Source organism: Lotus japonicus, chromosome 4, assembly GCF_012489685.1.
Source record: "Lotus japonicus ecotype B-129 chromosome 4, LjGifu_v1.2".
Taxonomy (NCBI): Eukaryota; Viridiplantae; Streptophyta; class Magnoliopsida; order Fabales; family Fabaceae; genus Lotus; species Lotus japonicus.
In genome coordinates this window covers 4369076-4389246 of record NC_080044.1, presented here as the reverse complement: position 1 = coordinate 4389246, position 20171 = coordinate 4369076, and the positions used below count along the sequence as shown (strand labels likewise).

Genomic DNA, 20171 nt, shown 5'->3' with positions numbered 1-20171 from the left:
AGCGAGGCTGACATAGTGTCTGAGGCTGACATAGTGTCTGAAAGTCCTAGCCAAGGGCCGAGATAAATACCTAGGCACATTAGTGCCAAGTCGACTGTGCGCCCGGAAAACCTCACTTGAAGAGCTTCCATTACACTTGCAGGAACACCCACGTACTTTACTCCTGTAAATACAGGTTCTATGGTGCATTTACAAAACATGTTAAGCATTCCTAACATTTATGATTTCTTCTAAGACTCATGAGGTCTCTCTGTGCTCTCTCACTGCCTTTAGCGACGAAGTGTCTTCTGCAAGTATACCCTCCACAACTCAAGATTAGCGCCACCCATTGTGTCAGGCCATGCACCAATAGAGCCCCACCAGTGCACAACAAGGAAAGTGCTCCAAGTTTTGGGAACAACATATGGCGTCGTCTGTAGGGAAAACACTTTTCCCACGAGTTGGAAGCAAAACCTATCGAGCATTACACAACAATTCGACCTTCGGGGCGAGTCCACTTGATAGCATAGGGTCCGTAGGAGGAGGAACATCCGCCAGGGCGTGGAAAAAGTACCAGAATTCATTGTCACGACCTATCAATGTGGAAGCCACAAGGGAACCAAACATAGTGTCCGCACGGAAAGATAGCTAGTGCTAAGGGACGTGTAATGAGGTGTCAATCGTAGTTATGACTCTCATCTCAAGCGTAGATGTGAACAAAATACAAATTGATCATGACAGATCGTCAAACATTATGGTCACATCATGTTTTTAACGGCTTGGATACGAGCAAAAGCGATTTGACGTTGGTGACCACATGACTGGTGAGCTTTTCGGAGTCAAGATATGTTCGTCGAGATTTGTGGATCGAAGCAAGATACCCTGGACAAGGAAGTTGCAACCAGGTTGAAACCACACGGTACTTGGTGGTGGATTTAGATTTTCCTTTGGATTGCATGCTTGGACGGTCGTCCCTCAATCGTTTTGGAGAAATAATTTCGGTTTGAAAACAACATACTAGGACGGTCGTCCCTTAATCGATTTATTTTTGCGTTTGATGATTGTTCTTGATGAAGAAGGGTAGTGAGGGTGCACAATTAGAAGCTTACACAAATTTGGGGTAAAAGTAGAAAAACATAAAAGTTCTTATTATTTTATGTGCCCTTAATTTTGAGGAGGGTTTGTACATCTCTTGATAATATTATTTTGCTTTCAAAAAAAAAAAAAAAGTAGAAGTGGACTTTAGACAACCTCCTTAATATGTTGCACGTTAGGCTTTTATTTGGTATAAAGGGAATGTCAGTAATCCACCTACCTCAAAACCATACAAACCCAGAGTTATGAATATACTATGACAAAACCCAGTATGTGGGTTTAGTTAGACCACATGATATGCAACAAACCTTCTTTTGTTTGTTTCTGGCACAAATCACAACCACATACCTCATTCTTATTATCAAATGAGGAAAAAATGTCAAATTAGTTTTAAGAAAATATTTATTATTATTTCGAATAGTAGAAATTATAGTAAAAACTTAATTGTTTTTATTTAATCATCAGGTGAATGTGCTAAATTTATTTAAAAAATTGGGACAAGAATTATATTGACCGAGATACTAAATTTTGAAACTAATATATAAATAATATGTGTATATATATATTTTGTTATTTGACAATGGACCTTTATGATAATAAAATTATTTTTAGGAAATTAAAAATTATAAGGTCAAAAAAATCGCATGATGATTTAAACATGTTCAATATTTTTCTTATCAATTATGAGAGGGGCAGATCCATGTACATGGCTATGGAGTCACATGCCCCCACTAACAATTTATTTTATCTGACCAATATATTTACTAGGGATAATGGTCATATTACTCCTCTGATTGTAAGACAATTTGATTTTGGTCCCTCCATGAAAAATATTTTGGCACCCATCCCTGATTGCACCTATAGTTTGATCCGGCGAGGAGACTGAGTAGCAGACACACGGACACATGACTTGGTGATTGGATTAATGAATCCAACGTGGATTTTTTTTAAGTAAATCATTTTCTTTAAAACCCCAAAATTTGATTAAACCACTAAATTAGAAATTGATATCGTGAATTGACCTTGCCATTGTTCTCTTCCTCTGACTACAGCACCTAGACGGCTAGACCTTCTCATCGTCATCGAGATTGAGGGAGAAATCTTCTTCTTCTCTCGTGTTCTGCGAAATAAAGTATGTGTTCTTGTTCATTTTCCCTTCACTTTTTCATGAGATTTTTTATTTTCTGGATATAGATTACTAATGGCTAAGGCATTCATTTACACTTGGAGTTTCAATTTTGGTCTCTTCGTGGTTCACTGTCTTGAGTTCGCTTGTTATGTGTTTTTGGCTTTTGACTTCGTGTTCCCTGGTTCTGTCTTGAGTGTGTTGCTGCTAGTCTTGTTAGCAAGGGGGTGTTTCTTTCTTGTGGTTTAGTGATTGGTTTTTGTGGGTGGCGTGGGCTAGGATCTTTGGTGTTAGTTTTATTTCTTTTTGGGTAGCTTTTATTTTGCTTTGTATCTTGGCTTGGAATACCTCTTGTACTTTCTTTAATGGCTGCACCTAAAGCTGGTCAGTTTCAAAACGGGTCCACCGTGGACCAATTTCATTGTTAGGTTAAAAACACAAATGTCATCATCTTCCATCATTCATCCTTTCTCTATCCTTTTACCAGATTTTTTTACTGGGTTCAGAGAGAGCGGTTGAAGAAGAAGAACATGGTGTTATTTCTTGGCTTAAATACTCTCAAGGTCCCTGAAATTGTATGGAATATGAATATAAGTCCTTGAATTTTTTTTTTAATTTGGGATCCCTGGAATTTTTTTTTAATCTAAAAGGGTCCTACCTGTGTTTCATATAGGGGTGTTCATAACCGAACCAATCCAAACAAAACCGACAAACCGATCCAAAAAAACCAAAATCCAATCAAACCGAAAACCGAACGGACTGAAAATTGAAAAAACCGAAATTATTTATTGGATCGGATCGGATTTCGGATTTGATTTCCAAAACCGAACCAATCCAATCCAAACCGAACATTCACAAATATGTATACTTTTAGTTATACATATATCATTTCATTTACACTTACATAGTACATATTTATTGTATATATATTGATTATATCACACATGCATCAAAGTTTACTATATACATGCATCAAAGTAAACAATTATAATCATAATTTTAAAATATGTTGACTATGTTATAATTTATGAATGTTATATTAATGTTATAAATTATGTATCATTGTATTTATCATATATTATATATTTTTAAAATTTATACAACACAATTTTAAAGTATAAAAAAGTGAAACAAAAACCGAACAATCCAATCCAATCCAAACCGCTATAGATTGGATCGGATTGGTTCGGATTTGAATTTAGTAAAAAATTCATTGGATGACAAAATCATAAAACCGATGAGATCGGATCGGATGATTTTTCTCCTCAAAACCGATCCAATCCAATCCGCGAACACCCCTAGTTTCATACTTATGTGGCTCATTTTTTACACATTCATCAATTTCACGTGTCTTTTTTCTTTTTTCTTTTATTCCAATTGTGATAATGAATTTTTTTGCGAAATATATATATATATATATATATATATATATATATATATATATATCAATATATATATATATCATAGAAGCCAATAGTACAAAACCCATTTCAAAAAGAAAAAACTGCCCAAAAAGGCAACAGAATAAGGTCAACTCAAAAAAAGTCCGCCCAACAAAGCAAGAGAGAAACAATATGACAACCTCCAAAATCAAAATAACTCCAAAAAAAACAATCACCACAACATAACAAATAAAAGGCCCAACAACAACAAAAACAAACCCTAAAAAGCCCTCTACAATCACCTCCGAGCATATATCCGAGCCACAATTTGATTGAGGACAACATCATTTATACAATCATGAACTAAGCCCAATCGATGCCCTATCGAGAGGGCACTCCGCGCCCTAATCATAACACCTCTGGGGTCCGAAAGCTCTAGCGGCAAAAGCATCAGCTCCCGGCCAACATGACTAAAATCCTCATTTATCTCTTCCGCTATAGCAACCCCACTGGAAACCAAAAACATATTTAAACTTTTTTTTTTGTTTTTCTTGAGTTTAGGGACCAAAAGCATATTTAAACGTTTTTTATTTTTCTTTTACTAGCTGTCTTGATCTCACTGGCCCAAATCTCTTTTAAACAAAAATGTAGATAGGTTTATAAAATAGTAAGATTTATTAAAGTAAATTATATGAAATTAAGAGTAAAGAAAAAGTATAGGTATTATTTTATGTAATTATGTTAATAATTATTGATTAGTTTTATTAAATATTTAATTTATAATTTATGTTGAATAGATTTATATATGTTTATTTTTATGTATCGAATTCAACCGGTGTAACCACTGACTCACTGATTGAGTCACAAACCCATTACCATGTATATGAGCCGAGTCAATTTTAATAACACTAAATAATAAAATGTTTATTTGAGCTACTTGCGTTATTATTTTGCTACACTTTCATTACATCACAATCCTGCAAGTAATGTTACATCATACAGGCAAAATCAAAACACCATCTATGTGGATTTTTTTTTTTTGGATGACGACAACTCTAGAGAGAACTTTACAGCCCCAAAGACTAAAGTTATATGCGTAAACCTCGTTTCCAAGGGGATATATTTCCAAGGAATAGAGTTGGGATCTCCTTATAGATCAGTATTTCTATACACACTCTCAAGTCTTACGGACCTAGAATTCTTCCACTAGCCAAACCCCTTTTGGTTATAAATTCATCTTGTTAAAACCACATCGACCAAACATTATTGAATGCACTTAATTACAAAACCTCACTATTAGAAATTGGAAAGTCTATACTCAACCACAAAAGCTAGCTCAAGAGTTGAGGTTTGCACTATCCTTATAAAGACTATCTATCTTTAGCTAATGCGAGACTTCTAACACTCATCTTTCAAAGGAGTGGCATTAGGATTCTCGATGATCTGCATTGTTTTCTTGGGAGAAACCGATTTGAATGATAGAACAACTGGTTTCAGCTTCTCAGTAGTTTTGATGATCACCAAAAACAACACTCTATACAGAACAATCATGGCCAGCAAAATTCCAAGATCAACCCATTTTGAGTAACTCAAGTCCACTTGCCATCTACTTCTCAGAATCTCTTCACCACTAATGTAATTTGATGATGAGGCACCAGCACCAACTTCTTCATTTCTAGCAAATTTAAGTCCTTCAAACTCGTTTTTGAACATTCCTTGGAAGGCATATCTATGAAATGCAACATAGAACAAAGGGTATCTCCAAAATGGGTTTGGAAGATCATTTGGCAATTTGAAGAACCCTCCACCCAACATCATGATTCCTTGAATTCCAGCACCAGTTATGATACCCATTAGAAAGTTTGGGACAATGCTACCAACTATCATCATAAGGCTCTCAACTAACATTAGACAAGAAAACAGAACAGCAAGGAAATATAGAAAGTGGTCATATCCATTCTGGAGACCAGGAGGGTAGTAAGCTATAGCTCCAGGAATTATTGAAACCAGCAACAAGTATGGGATGGATGAAAAAGTGTTGCCAATTACATATGCAGTAACACCATAATGCCCATTTAGCCTTTCACGTTCAAATACCTGGATCAAAAGCAGGAAACAAAAAATTAAAATTAAAATTCAGTGACTACATTTGTTTGTAAAAGAAAAATGGTTCATAAAAATTTGCATAGTACAGATATCTGACAAACATCCAAAGTATTAAAGCAGGAAATGAGAGAGAAGTAATGGATGTGATATATAATGGATGTGATAAAAGGAGAAGATAGCAAGAAAAATTGTGTGTATGTCGGGTGTCTCCAGAAGAAAATAAGTTTGAAACTTTGGATTACCTTCATGTCCTCCACATAGGAAGGGAATCCACCAATGGTCATGAAAGTAAAGAATGAAGAAATAAACATAAGAAGTGAACCTCTATCCTGAAATAACCAACAATGACTGAAGCATTAGAAGACGTTAGCTAAACTTAAAATTAATTAAAGTTGTGCAAGTTATTAGGTTTTGTCACCTGAATTGAGCCATTACTTTTATCCAGATTTATGAAGAGAGTGGCTACACTTATAGCCAAGGCAATATAGATGCCAAGGCGTAACCAGTAATAGCCTAGATCACGGTACATGTTAACTGACGATCTTCTTGTAAGAACTATGCATTGATTAAGGAAGCTAGCATGCCTTCTCTTGTTGTATGCTGAACTTTTGTCCTGAAAATTACACATGAAAGCTTAATGATATCATTTTACAATTAACTTTGGAACAAATTTTATGGATTTGCTATGTGATATAGTTAGCAAGAAAGGATACCTTTTCAGATAATACTGATACTTCACTTTGAACATCTTGGTTCCTATCTGATGACTTATATGAGTTCACAAGGATACGAATGGCTTCTTCTGTGGGTATAGTTCCAGTCCCTTCTAAACCAACCTCAACATCCTGAAATGTATGAATTTTATGAGTTTTGTTGGGAACTATTATGGACAAGTATGTTGCACTGAAAATTAATGAAATCACTTTAAAAGCACCAATGTCTTTGATTCATAGTCAGCTTACCTGTTCAAAATCCTTGTTTATAGTCTTTAGTAAATGATCTGATGGATTCTGGAGAGTAGGACATGGAAAACCATTTAAAGCGAAAAACTACATTGAAATGAAAGTAGAGTTAGAAGTGAAACATCATAGCTAGAAATGAAAAGTAAAACTTTTGGATGAGGGACTAGGAAATGAAAATGGATTCCCTGAAGTCAGTCGAGAATCCCCATATCCATGCGTTCAGTCAATCTAAGCCATTCAATTTTGATTGGACGATTTGAATTTTAAGACATGTTTACCGTCCGATTTTGATTAAAAATATAAGTCGACTGATCTTAATTGTACGGTCCAAATGTCGTGAATGCGTGAATGTAGGGTAATCCTGACTACAGGCAACCCAAATCTGAAAAATGGGGCTAGTTTAGTTACTAACCTCAGATGCAGCAGAAGCAGGTCCAAAATAAACTATTTTGCCTGAAGATAGAAGACAAAGGTTGTGGAAGAGTTGAAAAACTTCTGAACTAGGCTGATGAATTGAGGCAATAATAGTCCTCTGAATGCTATCTTTTTTATCCAATGTGGAAATTCTTTTCATGACATAATAGGAAGCTGCACTATCCAATCCACTAGTTGGTTCATCAAGAAATAGAAGTTTAGGGCGAGTTAGAATCTCTATGCAGATACTAACGCGCCTTTTCTGACCGCCACTAATTCCTTTAATTCCCCAACCTCCAATTCGTGTGTTAATGGCATCTTGCAGACCCATTTCTCTGATTGTAAACTCTGCTCTCTCTTTCTTCTCTGCCTTGGACATGGAATCAGGCAATTGAAGTTGAGCTGAATAATGCACTGCTTCTTTTACTGTTAAGGTTGTCATTAAGGTATCATCTTGTGTCACATATGCCTGTGATCACAATCACATAGATTCATGTAAGAATAGTTAATTGATCATTCATATGGCTACTCTCAAATTGATTTTTTTATTGCAGACTTTAAGATATATATACCGAAGTTCCATAAGCCAGTGCTTGTTTGTTACCATTGATCAGAATCTCCCCTGTTTGTTTTGTGTTTGAACTTAATCTCCCTGAAATATATATATGAATTCATATCATCATTTAATCTGTTTAAAGCTAGATATCTCTACCTTGGAATCTCTTTAAGAATTGCACTAACATTATTAGAAAGAAGTGTTTCCTTCTCAGATTTCCCACCCAAGACAATGCTGTTTGTTGAATTTTGTACAAATGATTTGATCATCATTCTTTGAATCTATGTGAACTTGATCATTCATTGACAATGATGTTTGTTGAATTTTGTAGTAAGATGTGAACATAGTAGTATAATAACGCGTTTGTACGAGGTGAACACGCCACTGCTTAAGAAATCATGAAGGTGGCATATAACTATATATATATATTGACTTTTGGTTTTCTAATTTCACACAGCTTCCCTTTTCATAATTTAGTTTATTCAACCAAATTATTATTTCATGTGCAAGCAGTTTGTTTATTTTCATTCTTTTAATATTTCCCAAATTTTCCGCTACATGGTTTGGATGGTGGAATAGAATTAGCATATATAACCTTGGGATCCTCTTTACAATTTCTTCTCAAAAAAAAAAACCTTGGGCTCCTCTCATAAAAAATGATAGTTGCCTGGGTGTATATTTTTTTTTGAAATTTTTAGTATATATCATTTACAATTACTATCTTTAATTTCTGATTTATTATTTTTAAGGAATTCAGTAATATTCTTTAAAAAAGAAACCTAATAAAGTTTTGAAAGCATAACTTTTTATTTTAAAATTCAAGTAACAGGTTTTCATGTTAATTTTGTAAAATTATAGGGTAATTTTATTTGCATAAATCCCTGCAAACTTCTTGTACCAAAAAAAACTCTATGAACTAAATTTCTTGTGGCTTTGTCTTGACATGATTTCCATGTTAAAATGATTTGTTTTGACAACAAAAAAATGATTTGTCTGTTTTAGCATATAAGAAAAATATTGTAAATAGTATGTATTGAATTTGGGTGGGGTGTGTAGCTCACATGGTTGAGCTAAGAGTAATTGCAAGTGAAGGGTCAGGGTTCGAACCATGAGGAGGAATAATTTGTACTAATTTACTAACAAATAACATTTGCTTATAAAAAAAAGTATGTATTGAAGGTTAGTTATACAAACATGGTTTATGGGCGGACCAGTTTTTAACATGACCCACGTAGAATTGTCCTATATTTTTAACATGGGTGGTTTAAATGACACATGAGAAAGTTTGAGTTAAATAACCTACAAATCAATAGACCAATAGGATTTCTTATAAATAAATAAATTATATAAATTTCAACTCATTTATTATGGGTCATGTTAAAAATTGATCCACCCATAAACCATGTTTTTATAACTAACATTCAATACATATTATTTACAATACGTTTCCTATATACTAAAATTAATTTACACACAAATCATTTTAACATGGAAATCATGCGTAGCAAAGCCAAAAATATACACAATTAAATATTTAACATGGATCATTTAATCAACCTTTTAACATGCTATTACAAAGATGAAAAATATACTTGCAACACCTTATTTATCCTCTCATTTATTAATTGAAATTCATATGGTATTTACTAAAAACATGGATTTCACTTCTAATATAGTGAAAGTCACGTGAATTTTAACGAATTAATATGATAGTGTTAAAGAGAATGTTATTAACCCTTAAGAATGGGGAGAGCATTTTGAAGCTTGGTTTTAATATGCATACCTGCCAGAGCATCGAGAAGTGTAGATTTCCCACAACCAGAAGGACCCATTATGGCCAAGAGCTGACCTAGCTTGGCAAAACCAGTTAAACCCTGAAGAATTGGTTTGCTTCCATGCTTTCCCATGGAGGCACTCACCCATAGATCCTTCCAAGTCAAGCACATACCCATCTCTTTCTTCTGATTCCAACCTGAAGCTTCTCCTCCTCCATTGATCATTTTCGAAGCATTAATATTGGATGATGCTTCTATCTCCAGTATAGTAGTATTGGCTTCAATGTCTTGGAGAGTTTTCTGTGGTATTGCTGAGTTCGGTCTAAATTCATGATCAATAGGACCATGTGGAATAAGGGAAGCCATTATTGAGAGATATGAGAGGTGGAAATAGAATGACTCAAGTACTGAATTTTCCTGAAGGCAAGAGCCAAATATATATGTATATAGAACTTTTTGTATGGTCAGTTTTTGTATCTATTCACATGTTTCTCTTCTTAGATGCAGCAGTTTATCAATAAATTTTGGGACCATAATCTAATTTTAGAGTAAAGCTCGGTGGCCTCTTTTTTCGGTCAACTACGTAGGTGCTTTTCAAGGCGGCTACTCTAATACTATAATTAATACGCGGAGGACATCTCAAATGATCTCAAATTGGTCTAAATAATGGTGGACATATTGAAGTTTCTTTTTCAGTTGCCACCTAGTCGTCCCTCAAGTGTGTGATATTGAAGTTTTTTAAGAAAAAGAAAAGAAATACAAGAGGAAATAAAATATTTAGTCTCTTTAAGCGTTGTTGCTAATAAAAATGTATTTTCTTCCCGAATTGGGATTGATAGCGTCTCTGGTACGGGCCTTCAAAGGCTTCTCTTGCTCGCTAGGGCCTTCGTGTCTCACTCTAAGTTTTACAACTTTTCGTATTCTTTGAATTTATTTTTCTAAATTCTTGTTGGGGGAAAGGCGGATTTCATAATATTCTCCCACCTCTTTCTCCTTATAATAGTTGAATATGAAAAAGTAGTTTCCTCACACAACCATTCACAAGTCCTCACCTTAGTTTCACAACGGCTATGTTTGGCATGTCATTTCAGCTAGCTTATAGCTTATTTGACTAGCTTAAAGTTTATTTGACTAGCTTAAAAGCTCTTCAAAAGTGTTTGGTGAATGAGCTTATTTCAGTAGCTTTAAGCTATAAGCTATATCTCAGGTAGCTTATAGCTTAAAGCTTATAGCTTATTAAATTTATTCACATTTTTATCCTTATTATTTTATTGAAATTCCACCACTACCGTTATATATTTATAAAAACACTGAACATATTTTCCCCTCACACTTACGTATGCAATTCCTGCCACACCGCTGTAAGAATTAATATTATATTTTTAAGATGATAAATAACTTGAGTTAATAAAAATATTTAAAGTGATAATAATTTTAATATTACTATCATATAGGTATTAATCTGAAAATAAAGTAATGTTAAATATAAAAATAATTATACAAGTATGTCATTTTACAATTTCAGCTTATTTAACAGCTAGTTTTACCAAACACTTTTGTTTCAATTACGTAGCATTTCAGCTTTCAGCTAACTTATCAGCTTTTAGCTATCAGCTAGCTTATAAGCTTTCAGCTAGCTTTTCATCTTTCAACTAGCTTATCAGCTAAACATGCCAAACATAGCCAACAAGTGATCCAATTGTGGTTCTTTTCTTTCCGGCTTGAGAATTTATCTCCCTCAAGGACATTTCTCTCTCTTATGTTCCATTTCTCTTTTATTTAAAAACGACCACTCGACTTATTAAGGTAAGATGGGAGTGAGGAGATTACTGATGAAAACTATAACTCGGAGTGCTCAATCTTGTTGTTCCAACTCCTTAATAATTCGTAGAACCTTTAACTAACGTAGATGATGGGTTCCTTACCATCTTTACAGATTTCAAGCAAGAGGCTTGTAGTAGCAATTTGAGGTCGGCTCCCCAAGAGATGTTTCTCATCTCGGTCCTGGCCCTATTCTTGTAGATTTATGCCTTAAGGGTTGTAGGCAAGGTGAACAAGTACTCAATATTCCTACAGTAAAGAATGAATTTTAGCTTGACCAGGAAGTCCAAGGAATTAAATGCACTTTTCCGCTCGAATCAAAGGATATAACCAAGGAAGATACTGGTCCATTTTTTAGGGGGAGTCATCCGACAAATTATTCCCTCTCAGTCCCGAAGAAGAATTCTAGGGCTTTCTCTAAGTGTACTCAAGGGTTCTTCATGTACACTTATATATGTTTATTCGAATCTCAAACTTAAAGTCCCCTTCACCGGATTTGAGTCCTTCGTCATTGACTATCCTAATATAGTTCCTTCCTATCTTTATCCCAATGCTTGGGCCTTTGTTATAGCCTAGGAAAACTTATTCGACCATTTCTCTATCTTTACCGTTGAGTTACTCTTCTTCATCTTCGACGTCTCTTGGCTTAATGTCTTTTTCATTGAGATGTATCAATTGTGTTCCGTAAATGAATCACTTAATGTCTTTCTTGCCGAGATGAATTGACTTTGTTCCTTAAATTGACCACTTAATGTCTTTCTTATTGAGACTAAGGCTTAAGGCGAATCCCGGCAATCTGGATCGAGAAATGTCATCTCGTCTCTTTTGAGAAATTGTCACGACGAGGATTTGGACAAGTCTTTGTGATTTGCTTAAAGACCCATCGTCTGCAAACACAATTAAAGAGACCAACAAAAATTTTGAAACTTTTCATCAGCTTTATTGAATTTTAAAGCATGTTTGCATAAAGTGATACAAAGTATTACAAATTCAAATTGAAAAATTCAATTTTCTTATCAAGGTAAAAACTTGCAGATGTATCTGGATGTTATACGACTCATATGGGCTATTGAAGAAATCTCCATTCAGTTGCCTAATCATTCCTCCTTCTTCATTTCGTCCACCCAAACTGTCTTCATTGTTTCATTCTTCTTATCCATCCTGAGACTTAGAGTATAACATTTCCTAGATGCCTCTTGGCTTCCTCAAATCGTGATCAATACTATGTTTTTATTAACAAATGTTCTAGGAACCCGGAAAGACGGTCACCTACCTAGTCCAAGCTCCACTCCCCGAGTGGACCAGGACTAGGGGGCTACTGTTCTGGGAACCCGGAAAGACGGTCACCTACTTTGTCCAAGCTCCACTCCCCGAGCGGACCAAGACTAGGGAATTATTGTTCTGGGAACACCAAAGGACGGTTTCACAAGAGAGGACGACTGTTGAGGAACGGTCACACCAGGAAGACGGTCAAATACATTACCGGGCACCATTTCCAGTCACATGGTACGAGTAGGCACCGGACACAGCCAGAAGAAATGGGGTTTGGCTGAAGGAAAGATGCTTTGCACCTCTACCATCCCATCGCTGACTCTCTGACCTAAGGCTAGGGCCAGTACTCGAGGAATAGCCTCGAGTTACTAGGAACCCTCCACTGTAAGATGCCTGCACCCACCTGGAACATCCGAGAGATCCAACGGTGGAGAGGGTCCTAAATTCTAGGCACTCATAACCTCTCTAGGAGATACCTCTGACTTTGGCACTAATATAAAAGCATGGAAGCACTCCTCTTCAAAGGTAACTTAACTCTTCTCACTTCACTACTACTTTACTCTTCTCTTGAGACTTCTTCTGACTTTAGCATCGGAGTGCTTTTGCAAGACCCCCTCCTGGGGCCCCGACAACTAGTCGTGCAAACCTTTCCCCGCGTCCCCTCTCCTCCAGTCTCTTGTTGATCCCTCGATCAACAAACTTCATCAAAAGATGTCAAATAGAGGTCATGGCCCATAAGTCGTTCAAAGACGGATAGCCTAAGAGGGTGGTATATGTAGAAGGCCAGTCCACGGCTATGAAACAATCTTGCATAGTTTATCTTTTTCGAGTGTAATCCTTGTTTTCTATATAGCCTCTTAAGGAAATTGTATCCATAGTAAATCCGACCAGATCTTAATCAAAGGTGATCAGGTCACCATCCAAATATTCCAAGGCCTTGAAACATGTATAAAACATGACATCATTTGAACTTTCCAGATCAATGAATGCCCTTCATACTTCCACATTAGCGAATCTAACAGCTTAGAGTCAGTTATCCAACACTGACACGTAGAGTCGATTACGTGGCCAACTTTGCACATTAGCTTTGACCATTTTAACATCTGTCTTGGTGCCAACGCTTGGAAAATTCTAAACCGGTTAGCGTCAAATTTTGTCTTGATTGCGTCAATTTATAACCGACACTATTTCGTGTTTTTCTTGTAGTGATTGTCCATCATTAGGCAAATTTGTAGCACTTTAAAATGGTTTGATAACAATGGTTACTAGTCATGGAAACTTACCTCTGTGAGTAAACACACAACGATGGTGAAGACAAGAGATGGTGGAATTGATGGAAATAACAAAAATAATTATCATCCTGTCCAATCGAATTTAACTCATTTCCATATTGATCACTCTCTAACTCAGATCTGCCTCTGGTCTTAGAATTGCTGCTTGGAGAAGAGAAAATACAATGTTGGAGAAGGCTACTTCAGGGACAATTTGGGGACATTGGACTAGGGTTTCCATGAACACCATGGATGAGGATCCAATAACAGAATATCACAACAAATTGAGAGATTAAGTGTTTTTGTGAACATCATGGACGAGAATATTACAACAAATTGAGAGATCGAGTGTTTTCGTGAAGACGATGAATGAGATCGAGGGTGAAGGAGTGAGAGAGAAAGAGAAAGAAGAAATAGAGGGCTTCGAAAGAAAAAGAGATAAAAAGAGAGTATGTATACGACTTATACTAAGTTGTGGTATTCCTAGGAGAACCATGTAGTTAACTGTAGTATATGAACTCAAAATTTTGTCTACAATCATAGTAGCTAGATTTTGGTATCAAATTTGAATTTTTTTTTATAAACCAAAAGAAATTATAGAATAGAAGTACAAGAGTTATTTCAACCCAATACAAAGCGAAATATAAGAGATTAGATCATTAGAGCAAATAGAAACTAAGATGAGTACTATCGATAAACATCAAGATTCAAAGAGATTCTCTTTTTTATTTGTAGCTTGATTTGTTTTGCTTTTTTCTTGCTTGTTTTTCTTGTTCTTTTTCTAGTCTTGACTTTTCCCTTTTGATGTATTGTATGGGTGGCATCATTTGTGCCCTTTAATGCAATGAGCTGGTTTATCAAAAAAACCTCCCAACCGTCCCCTCCCTATTGGATTAAGGTCCCTAAATGATGTGAAAAGAGCCGGCCAACTACCAGTCCCCCCAATTTTGAAAATTTCTTGTAGTGGATTTCCCTGAAGGTACCAAGTCCACCATTATTATGTGCAAGAAAACCAGACACGGCTGCGGTTTAAGGATGATGGGGCATAGGGGCACTTGCTCCCCTATGATTTCCAAAAAAAAAATTGACTAATAGTAGTATGGTAGAATATTAATTAGGATACTAGTGTAACATTGCCCCCACACTATATTAAATGTCCCCTCATATCCACTATAATACACTCTTTTCTTTCTTTAATTTCCACTTGGTAGTATTCATTGAATCATCATATTCGTAGAACACCATGTCCCCTTCTCATTCCTTCTAAATTTTTTGTCTCTTGTATCTAAATGCATAGTATTTCCTTAAATATTTAGAGACACTATTTAAGGCCGCTAGCTGGATGTCTTACTGATATTTCGAGTGGCATAATGAACCCGTTGGATGTCTTACTGATATGTAAGGGGAGTGGGTTGGGACAATAGTGTTTGGTTTTTTCTATGCTTGTTTAATTCCTGTTTTGGTATCTAGTATGTTACCAATTGTATCTTCCAATTTGGCATTTGTAATTTCATTTTGTAATGGGTTTGGTCCCTCTTATACCCCTTTAATGAATCATTACTTATAAAAAAAACTATTTAAGGCCGCGGATTCATTTTCGTGCTAATTATTTAGGGAGGGACATTTTGATGTTTAGCGAGGAATTTTTCCCATTTCTAATTTACTTTTTTAAGTAGCGATAGGTGAAAGTAATTAGTATAATGTTTCACAATTTATTGGTTCAGCCATAATTGAATTGTGTTTAAATTAATTTTTTTTGTTTTATAATATAGTATTCATATAAAATATTAATTAATTGAGTCAAAATAAATTTTGAATTTACAAAAAACTTATCATTTTATATATCTTATAAAATAAAATATCAATAAGAAAAATACCAAATAAATAGTTTTGTGAGTTTTTCTAACTTGACATTTAACCTTTTTATTTGAGTATAAAATATTTTAAATTTAAAAATTAGGCAAGCTTAAAAATGCTGGTTGTGTTTTAAACAGCAGTCATGCCCCCCATAAAATGACCAATAGTAGGATGCTAAGATGTCATGTCATCTGTTTGACTAGTCAATTTTATATTCTAAATTTGGGTCCCTTAACTTCTTACGTTTTACATTTTAGTCCCAATTATCTTCTCTTTCTACCTTTTCCCTCTCCTTCCACTACGTCTCCCTTGTCCCTTCAGTAGCACACTAGCAACCCACCGGCGAAGAGGACCACCACCGGAGATCTAGGTTTTTGCAAACTCGAGAGAGGGAAATAGAAAGGGACCGAACAGATCAACACTCAAAATCCAGAGGCGGTGATGTTGTTGATGTTGACCTGATTTAGATCAGATCCAGATATGAATCTGGTGGTTTTGTTATTGGTCTCAGCGAGAGGAGGCTCGATCCTCGCCTGCAGATGCACCATGGAAGCTCGCGATGGAGAAGCGCTAGTTGTTCAGGGACAATGTTCGTAGGGAGGTGGTTCGGCACGGTGGAAAAGCTCAAGTCCTGCGGTGGCTTTGGGGTCAGCGCGACGCAGTGCTCCGGCATGGTGGCCCTGGGTTTTAGTGCGGTGGTGACTGCGGAGCGTGTGAGTGGTTTAGAGCACAGAAATAGCCCGGGGAGAGAGAGATCTGGAGGCGACGACTTGGAGGTTCGATCTGGTTCGCCAGTGCTTCCAACCACGTCCAGAGAAGAAGATGAACACGGGAGAGAAGAAGATGATATACGGTGGAGGAAGGATTAAGTTAATTGATTTTCCCCAAATTGAAATGTTTAAAATTACTTTTTTTTAAATCAATTTAAAAACCAGAAAATAAATATTTTAAAAAATACTGTATTCTTATCATGTTGTAAAATTTATAATATAAATAGTTGGAGTACCAATTTAAAAATTTTATAAATTAAGATGACATGGGATAAATCTCCACTTGGCATTTATTTATTGGATATGAGAGAAACAGCATTATAACCCTCCCTCACCAACCAGCATGTAAAAGTTTGCCTAAAAATTATTTTTGATACATCGGAAGATCTGCCTAAAAATTATGTGTTAACTGATTCAATAGTATCTTTTTTCCCGTTGACATGCGGCCTAACCAATTGACATGCCTCACCAAATTAATACAAATCCACTCAATTTCTCTTAACCCAATTTTATCTTCTTTTTTTTTATGTCTTTCTTCTTTTACATCACATCACTCATCATCATAAACTTTATCTATCTCTCATTCATTTCTTTCTCCCTCCATGCATGTGAGGTGGAAATAGATAAGGAATGAAACATTAGTCTTATACAATATTTGCGACACACCCACACTGATTTTTTCTTCATCACAATTTCACATTTTGATGTTTTCATCTCCTGTTCTCTTATTTTCTCATCACATCACTTATCATATCTCATATTCCTCTCTTTTATTTCTTCCTTAATTTATGTAGAGGTGGAATAAAAAAATGCAACACTCATCCATCAGGAGTAGCAAAATTTATTTTTCAATTTCTCTTTTCTAACAAAAATAGCATATCTTCCTTTCAATTTTAAAATGGAAACTTATCGGGTAAAAGTGGTCATTAGGTCTTTCACCCATGAAAGATCATTTCGCAGGTTCTGTCATTGTGACCTATTGTGAATTTAGGAATGTTGAGATCCGGCAGGAAAAGCATGACAACCACAACGCACTTATTGATTGTCATCATCTACTAGAAGAAAATGTAACCCTAGGCCGAATGGTGTTATTTGATTTAGAAGCAATTATCTCAACTTGGAACAATTTAAGAAGTTTCTAATTAATGAATTTAAGATGGCACGACGCAAACTTTTCCCATAACGCACTAAAAGAATCAGAAAAATGCTTTGTCTACAAGAAACGTTGTTCATTGAGAAAGAAGCCACAAACTCATCGGCTACCCGCTTCAGTAACTCGATTTACTTCGCGCAGCGGATCTTTTGGTTAAAGCACAAGTTGGGCGCCCTCGAGGCTCTCTATTAATAGCTACAATTCATTTATGTTTTTACATATTTAATTTTGGAATTCAATAACTAAACGTAAAATTTCTTCTAACATCTCTATGTGTTTGTTGTTTATGAGTGCAGATTAAAAACCCAAACAGGTAAGATCTATAAAAACTAATCCGCTTAGGGAATACAGTCTATCTGTCTTGACATGGATTGGTACAACAATATCTTCTGCATATATGTTGATCTATCTTGGGGGCATTAATAGATCTAAAATTAATTAATTGTTTTAAAATCTGTAGTCAATTCCTGAAGAAATTTCAAAGACTAGTGGGAGGCGGTGGTACCTGCATTCATCCGTCATCATGAATAATAGTAAAGATCTTACGTGCATATCATCACAAATTTGACCCTGGACAATCCTACTCCTATACGTGTTCTGTCAAAATCATGTTAACTAAAAATTAATAGAAACCGTTCATGTTACGTTTGCCCAGTCTTTCATTTCTGCGTCGTCGTTGAAATCCTGCAGAAATTAAGTTTCACACCATAACTCAAGGGCATGCAGCATGTCAACATACATCGCCATGCTTTGGTAATCGAACATGGATTAACTCATGAAATTGTTGGCTAGTCACTAATGAAAATGTTGGGTAGCATAAAATGTTTGGTAGACATTAAAGAAAATATTGGATAGACATAAAATGTTGGGTAAATATAAATATTGATGAGTAATAATAAAAATAGAAAATACAACATAAAATATAAAATATGATGTGATAAAAAAAGACACATCAAAAGAATTTGAATGTATTTTGAGTGTTTGTATTATTTAAATATTTATATAGTTGACCAACAAGGTCTAGCCCGATACTTTTCTTTTAAAGTCAATGCGCATTTTAATTAAACAATTAAATACTTAATGCAACTAAAACTGTTTAATTAAATACTATCACAATTGATAATAAAATGCAATGAAGAACTTCAAAACTTGTAGTACAAGGAAAAAAAAATCAAAATAAATAAAACGTTTGGCATGCATATATATATTATATATATATTAGTAAAACTCACTTGAGCTAAGTATTAAGTACAAATACATATATGTATTAAATTATAAAAGCTCACATACCTTTATATTAAATACATTAAAAAATAAAAAATTTAATAAACTAAAAACTGAAAAAAATTGTATTGTAAAAATCTATTCAACTACTTATATTAAATAACAACATTCATAGACTTAAAATTGACTTGAGCTTTGCATTTGATAAATTTAAAAAATAAAAATAAAAAACAAAATAATATTTATTAATAAATAATTTAGATAAAATACTTTTAAAATAAAAAAATTTCTATCAATATATATATCTATATAGTACTTGGGGCTCTTATTTCCCAAAGTAATTATATATATATATATATATATATATATATTTGGTTTTTCCAAAAAAAAAATCTATCTATCTATATTTATTAGTAAAGCTCACTTGAGCTAAGTATTAAGTACAAATACACGTGAGAACCTACATACATTAGTAAAAAAATTGGTGTTTTAATGAGATAGCTTAGTGAGTGAATGAACGGGTAATGAAAACTTGTGCACTAATGATTTCAGTTTTAAACTTAATAAATATCAAATGTGTAAGCAAAAGAGTAACATCCATGTCAAAAGTGTAACATACCACAAAGTTATATCTGCAAATGGTTTTAGCACAGTATCTTAAATTAAAATCAAATTTAATGTTAATTTTAAACTAATATCAATTTAGTCCAAGAAAAAAAAATTATTAACAATAAAGCATACTTCCGCCAAAATTAATCTTGATATGCAATGGTCTTAGTTTGTTGTCCAATTTTCTACACGAATATATGTCTATTTTTCTTAAACTCACAAACTCTTAGAATTCCTTAACATAGTAACTCCGAAGAAAAACTAATATTAAATTAAAAATAGTAGCATGATGACAATACCAGTGTCAAAAACTGAATAAAATTGTTAATGTCAAGAGGTTATTCAACTATCTACATTAAATATATAAAAAAGGAAATGTATTATATTGAACCATGCATCTATTATATCTCTATATAAACAAACCAGTGAAATCACTCACAAACTCAAATTATTCATATTTCTTAGACTTCAGCTGCTGGTGAGAAAAAAAAGACAATTGTCTCTAACTACTTCAACAAGTATGTCATTTTTAATTATTTTAGTGGATTTCAAAATTGCTTTTTTGAATTACTCATTCTTATTTCTTTATTGCAGGAGAAAGATCATCAACAACAACAAGAAACACACATTACTTAGTGATATATCCCCGTTGCAGATGATTGGAAAATAAAACTGTGAGTTTCACATATATGGTGATTTACTAAACAATTCTTCTCATTCAATTGAAATCATACAAATATATCATCATTTCTATATTTATATGACACAAATCAGTAACAAAGTGTGAGCCACATAAATT

At 34.5% G+C, this 20171-nt stretch overlaps 1 protein-coding gene across 2 annotated transcripts; it reads right to left on the bottom strand.

Annotated features, from left to right (window-relative positions):
- Window positions 1-4495: 4495 nt before the first annotated feature.
- Window positions 4496-9972, bottom strand: LOC130712044 (ABC transporter G family member 1-like). 2 transcript variants are annotated; one of them, XM_057561870.1, is made up of 8 exons: window positions 9404-9972; window positions 7637-7716; window positions 7063-7533; window positions 6651-6737; window positions 6402-6533; window positions 6107-6301; window positions 5931-6017; window positions 4496-5679 (listed from the first exon to the last, which is right to left on the bottom strand). In XM_057561870.1, exons 1-8 carry the CDS (start codon window positions 9759-9761, stop codon window positions 4981-4983), a joined length of 2109 nt encoding a protein of 702 aa, XP_057417853.1. In that variant the 5' UTR covers window positions 9762-9972; the 3' UTR covers window positions 4496-4980. The 2 variants fall into 2 exon arrangements, with proteins under 2 accessions (XP_057417853.1, XP_057417854.1); XM_057561871.1 differs by lacking the exon at window positions 7637-7716 and having other exon boundaries at window positions 9404-9968.
- Window positions 9973-20171: the final 10199 nt, after the last annotated feature.